Genomic DNA, 6,686 nt, shown 5'->3' on the forward strand with positions numbered 1-6,686 from the left:
TGCACTATTTTATACCCATTCCTTTCTAGCCCCTTGTGATAGTTCTTCATGAATAAAGCCATGTCATCAATCTTCATATAATCAGCCCCATCATCTTCATCTTCACTTGAGGCTGAACTTGGATCATTATTTTGTGGAGTTGACTTGATTTCCTTAGGCTAACTTGTTGATATTTACTTGCTGCCCTTTGCCTTGTTGGAGGTGCCTTGATTGTTTGATTTATTGGCCTTGAGAGCTACTTCCTTGATTTTTATGCCTTCTAGCTTGGCTTGCAACTCACCAAGTCTTCTTCTCTCATTGGCTTCTTCTCTTTGTATGTCAAATATCAACAATATTCCAAGCACATCATTTAGTGTGAAGTGCTCAAACTTCTTCTTATCTCTAATCAAGGTAACTACGGTCTCATTTTTTGATGAGTAGGCTTCCAACATAACCTTCACCACTTTGTGATCATCAAGCTCATCACATCCATAGCCTCTAATCTTGTCCACCAAGGTCATCAATCTATCAAACATCTCTTGTGACCCCTCCATCAACAATCACGAACCTATTGAGCTTAGCCATCAACAAATCAATCTTTGCTTTCCTCACTTTATCAACACATTCATGTGCTAGATGCAAAGTGTTCCAAATCTGCTTTGCAATATTAACATTCATCACTCGGTTGTACTCATTTCCATCCAAGGCACTAAGAAGAATGCTAGTGGCTTGGCTATTGAGATGGACAACAGCTAACTCCTCATTTGTTGGCTCTTCGGGATCTTTCGGTGGCTGTAATCCATTCACCATAATCTCCCAAAGACCGGGGTGAAGACCTACAAGATAGGCACTCATCAAGTGCTTTCCACTTGGCAAAGTTTATCCCATCAAAATGAGGCAACTTGCCCGCAGGTACATTGATAAATGACCTTTTGTTATGGTTAGACAAATAAAAATAATTAAAGGATATGTTGGCATATTTGTTCTTGTTGTTGTTGCTGCCCTTGTCATCGCTATCCTTCTTCTTGTCCTTGCTCTTCACCTTCTTGCTATCTTTCAAAGCATGGTATGACACATCATCATCTCCATCATCCAAGCTACTAGAGATCTCACTAGATGATGCATCATACTCATTCTTCTCTTGCTCTTGAGCTCTTGCTGTCCTTCTCTTTACTCTTGCCTCTCTTATGATTCTTCTAGCTTCTTTTCTTTTCTTCTTGTCCTTGAGCCACTGCTCTTCCTTCTTCTTTTCTCTAGCTTCTTTTATTGCGATCTTGGTGGCTTTTCTTTCTTTTCTTGCCTTTCTTCTTTCGGCATCGATGGTCTTGGCTTCTTTGATGGTGGCATCACTTACTGTTGACATGGACAGCTCGCTGCTGCTGCCGACATCCTCGATGTGCACACCACTTGCGTTTGCATCGCGAACGGTCCTCGAACCTCCTCCTTCTTCCATACTTTACGCGGTGAAGCGTATACGAAGCAACCTAGCTCCGATACCACTTGTAGGATCTATAGGAAGATAAAAGAGGCCTAGAGGGAGAGGTGAATAGGTCTATAAAAATTCAACTCAAAACTCTATCAGAACAGAGGGTGGCACTGCCGCTCTTCGAAAATAAATCTAACACAGCTTAGATTTTACAGAGATAAATCTGACCCCATTAGCTGCTTAATCCTGCAATAGAAAGATAAGATCCAGTTCAAAGACTGAATACCACAGAAACTCCACACAAGGGTGGATCGAGCAACCAAACCCTAACACCAGCTACCAAAGAGCTAAACCAGCAAGTAAACAAGATGAAGCACGCGAGACACAAGATTTATCCCGTGGTTCAGCTCACTACAAAGGTTTGCCTAAGTCTATGTTGTTGAGGAAGCCACAAAAGGCTTGGGCTTGCCACAAAGGCTTGCCTTACCCTCATTCTCAAATCAAGAGGATGAACTCTTAAAGTGAGAGATGATTTCTTAGCTCTAAGAATGAGGTTATAAACCTTCCAAAACTGCCACACGAGTTGGTAAGCTCAAGGGCGATGCCTAACCGGCTAGGAACAAGCTCCAAGAGTAATAAACTCTAGAACCACCATCTAAACATGAACCAAATGCTCTTAGACTTTGAGAATCAGTGAATCTGCTCTCCAATCGAGTTTTGCTGTCTTTTCTCTCAAGTTTTGTTGGTTGGAATCAAGGATTTGCTTGAGGAATGAAGGAGCAACAATGGAGGAGAGAGGGTGAGCTTTGATTCTGTTCTATTCCGAGCAGAATGACTGAGTGAAGTAGATAACCGTTGTAGGCTGGGCCTAAAGGGTATAAATATCCCTTGGGTCGAACGGTCAGTTAAGGGCGACACTGTCGCTCTTAACAGGGCGGCACTGCCGCCCTAGCCAAAACAGGTAAGTTGAGGTGAAATTTGGCTGGCTGTTTTGACTAGGTGAGATGATGTAAATCTGAGAATTTAAGCATCTAGTTCAATAGTTGATCAAGTGTCCTAAAATCCCTCTTAATAGTACGGCTTTCCCTAAACTTAATTTCAAAACATAAAAGAATTTAAACCTCCTTTGAGCTAGGTGTAGACACCTTTTGTAATTAGGACACCTGCAACCTGTACATCATTCTCATTTTTCGATTCCTTGCTTGTCATTTCGATAAATCTCATTAGTCCTTTAATTTGGTGGTCATCAATGCCATAACCCACAATAGGACTTGATTGCACTTACAAGATGCAGTGAAACTTATTCATGGATTTATTGGCGCATGAAAGAAATGGATATCGTAGAATTTTTTCTGCTGATATAAAATATTATCTTAGCCGTATTACGAAAAGTCTATACAGTAGAGTTTGTGAGCCCGCGACGTCGCGCTCTTCGTGACTATGTTAATTTTACGAACTTTGCTTTTTTGAATTAAATGTCACTTTGACGTCGGTATTTAATTTAACAGTATTATTATCTTATTATATAATCCGTGTGTTTTTAGTATAAAAGATTTAGTTGTTCTGTAGCCACGCACGGATACGCTATCTAATATATTAAATAAAAATAAAACTTTTTTGAAACCCAGTTGAGACAGGTCTCGGAGACAGCCCCGGACATATCAGAAAAATATCTTTGGAACATAGTTGATATTATCACTGTAAATAGGGGCTTACGTGAAAAATGGCACCACCTGGAAGTTTATTAAGTCTCGAAAAAAATATGTAAACATCAACTACTCGTATAAAGTGAGAGTAGCGGGGAGAACCCGAGAAACCCAAGCAACCCAATCCAGACAAGCATGGAATCCCCGATGGCTCATCGCGTTCTCCTCCTCCTTTCTCTCGCCGCGGCCGCCGCGATAGCCGCCGCCGTCGACGCGGAGGACCCGCTGATCCGGCAGGTGGTTCCCGGCGGAGATGAGAACGACCTGGAGCTGAACGCGGAGTCCCACTTCCTGAGCTTCGTGCAGCGGTTCGGCAAGTCCTACAAGGACGCCGAAGAGCACGCGTACCGGCTGTCCGTCTTCAAGGCCAACCTGCGCCGCGCGCGCCGGCACCAGCTGCTGGACCCGTCGGCGGAGCACGGCGTCACTAAATTCTCCGACCTGACGCCGGCCGAGTTCCGCCGGACCTACCTCGGCCTCCGTAAGTCCCGGCGCGCGCTCCTCAGAGAGCTCGGGGAGTCGGCGAACGAGGCGCCTGTGCTCCCCACCGATGGCCTGCCCGACGACTTCGATTGGAGGGACCACGGCGCCGTCACCCCCGTCAAGAACCAGGTCGGTTTCCACCGAATCTGGTGACTATGGATCCACAGATCGGAGCCGTTCCTTTCATGGTTTCTCGATCTATTTGCTCTTTCTTCTCATCTAAATGACTCCTGAATTTCTTTTCCCCGGGCTGTTGTTTAGGGTTCGTGCGGCTCGTGCTGGTCGTTCAGCGCGTCTGGAGCGCTGGAGGGTGCGCACTACCTCGCAACTGGCAAGCTGGATTCGCTTTCCGAGCAGCAGATGGTCGACTGTGACCACGTGGTGAGGAAGGAAGCTGCCCTTTCCTTCTTTCCTAGCTTAATTTCATAATTTCCTTACTATTATCGTACTTTTTTATGGGATTGGTAGGTTCATGGTTGCTGGTGCTAGGAAGGCTGGATTTTTCCGGCCATAGCCCATGTTTTGTCAGCTCGTGTGATGTCCTTTTCCTATTTTCCTTCCTTTCTGATTAGGCAGCTGCGCACCTATCTTGGAGTGAGTCTGAGTCGGAAAACGGGGGTTTGGAAGAATGGAAAGATTCCATGATATTTTTTCAAAATAAAATTAGCAGTTAAAAGAGTGGTACAATGTTGAGATGTTAGAGCATCTCCAACCATCTTTCTTAAAACTCGCTCTGCATCATCTTGTGTGCACTTTGGAGAGCCGGCCCCGTTCTTCATCTTTGGCTAGCGAGAAATAATGAATAGAGGATGATAATATTTGGAGATCTAATTGAATATAAGCTGTTGGAGGATTTTTTTTATACCAAAATCTTTATTTCTATCGATACATAAGGATACAAAGAGGCTCTTGGAGTTGCTTACTCCTAGAGGGTTGAATCCACAGTGATTCAAGTTTAGATAACAAAAGTACTGGCTTAGTTGACTGATAGAGTAGGTGGATTCACTTGACCTTAGAGCTGTTGGCGTTATTTGTACAATTCTTTATAGTCTTTGTAGATCATACATCTTGTCTTCACAGCTAAGCTCTTACGATTCTCAGGGAACCTGTGAGCCTTCAAAGCCTTGTGTAATCTGACTTCATAAAATCCGAACATTGGGGTATAATTTGAACAAAAGCATGACGATAATATTGTACATCCTAGGATTTGCCATTTCATTTCTCATGTGTCAGTTCTATGGTCAGGTTTGTTCTTGAACAACTGACCTTTTGAGTGGGGCTTGCTCCTAGGAACAGGGGATCACTTACTATTGTAATAGCCATCCATCATTCACCCTGAATAGGTGACTTTTGTTTATCATTATTTGTAGAGAACTATGTGCGAGCTGTTTTTTGATATCTTCTGGATCATTATTTGGCTATTTTGAATGCAAAGTTTTTGAATCATCATTGTATGCATAGACTATTGCTACTATCATCAGCAAGAAGCAATTTCACTGTACATGTCAGATAACCAATATCTGATCCAGTGATGTAAAAATTTTAACGAGGCTTTTGCTAATTTCTCTTGAATGTAACAGTGATTTTACAGTGCTTTATTACTGAGTATTGAACATGTGTGAAGTTAAAGCCATGAGATGTGACCCATATATTTTTAGGTTTTGGACAGTAGGATTTGCATAGCTGCTGGTTTGAAGTTACTGGTACCTGATTTAGTTCGCATTAATCCAAACTCACTATCCCCCATTCCTGTTGTAAATGTTGCAGTGTGATTCATCAGAACCTGATTCATGTGATTCAGGTTGCAATGGTGGGCTGATGACGAATGCCTTCAGTTATCTCCAGAAGGCTGGTGGCCTTGAGAGTGAGAAGGATTACCCTTACACTGGGAGTGATGATAAATGCAAGTTTGACAAGTCCAAGATTGTTGCTTCAGTTCAGAACTTCAGTGTTGTGTCTGTGGATGAGGGTCAAATTGCTGCTAACCTCATCAAACATGGGCCACTGGCAAGTAAGTAAAAGACAAAGAACCTCTTGTGCCAATAAATCTGATCACTTTATCAAAATACATAGAACGGTCAATAGCAAACAATGAAATCACTGATGCACGTTTTTCTGTTCCATGCAGTCGGCATCAATGCTGCCTACATGCAGACATACATCGGAGGTGTGTCATGTCCATACATCTGTGGCAGAACCCTTGACCATGGTGTTCTCCTTGTTGGCTATGGCGCAGCTGGTTTTGCCCCCATCCGCCTGAAGGACAAGCCTTACTGGATCATCAAGAACTCGTGGGGTGAGAACTGGGGGGAGAACGGATACTACAAGATATGCAGGGGTTCCAATGTTCGCAACAAGTGCGGCGTCGACTCCATGGTCTCTACCGTGTCCGCAGTCCACACCTCGAAGGAGTAGACTCTGATCAGTTGTCTTCCTTGATGATAATGGTGATTTCATATATTGTAGAACTACAATGCCTGCTAGTAATATATGCTCCATCTGTGTGCTGTTTTATATATCGAAGGCAGCAAAGATGTGAAGCGGCAACTGGATGCTTGCTGTAAGTTTATGTTTGGCTTGCTACGCATGCTACACGCTATTTGGATGTAGCCAAGTTATCACCAGCTGTATACGCTTTTTAATCTACAGAACTTTTGAATAATTTGTACATAAAATTATGGTGTGCTTCCATCTTTGTTGTATGTCTGTTTGATGTGCTTGTGGGTTTGTACTCCTCTGTTTCAAATTATAAGGCATTATAACTTTTTTGAGACCAAAATTATAGAGAAGAATTATAAAGATATATGACATTAAATACGTATAGTATAAAAATATAATTAATGAAGAATCTAATGATAATTATTTTAAAATTTTGGTCAACTTGAGATGTCTTAAAAAATTGAAATGACTTATAATTTTGGATGGAGAGAGTAGCTTGCATAACCTGATTGGGAAACTCAAGCAAACAGCCGACACGGATAGATCCTAAGAAAGGAAGACATGTATAATGGAAAAGTTAGGATTTAATGTATTATAAAACCGATGCCCTTTAGCTAGTAAAGGTTAGTCTAGTATGCATATCTGTATATCTA

General features: G+C 42.4%; 1 protein-coding gene across 1 annotated transcript; it reads left to right on the plus strand.

Annotated features, from left to right (window-relative positions):
• Positions 1 to 3,187: 3,187 nt before the first annotated feature.
• On the plus strand, positions 3,188 to 6,289 carry LOC136467030 (cysteine proteinase 1-like). The gene is made up of 4 exons (XM_066465585.1): positions 3,188 to 3,723; positions 3,856 to 3,975; positions 5,362 to 5,605; positions 5,723 to 6,289. Exons 1-4 carry the CDS (start codon positions 3,247 to 3,249, stop codon positions 6,007 to 6,009), a joined length of 1,128 nt encoding a protein of 375 aa, XP_066321682.1. The 5' UTR covers positions 3,188 to 3,246; the 3' UTR covers positions 6,010 to 6,289.
• Positions 6,290 to 6,686: the final 397 nt, after the last annotated feature.

Source organism: Miscanthus floridulus, chromosome 7 (assembly GCF_019320115.1).
Source record: "Miscanthus floridulus cultivar M001 chromosome 7, ASM1932011v1, whole genome shotgun sequence".
In the NCBI taxonomy this organism is placed as follows: domain Eukaryota; kingdom Viridiplantae; phylum Streptophyta; class Magnoliopsida; order Poales; family Poaceae; genus Miscanthus; species Miscanthus floridulus.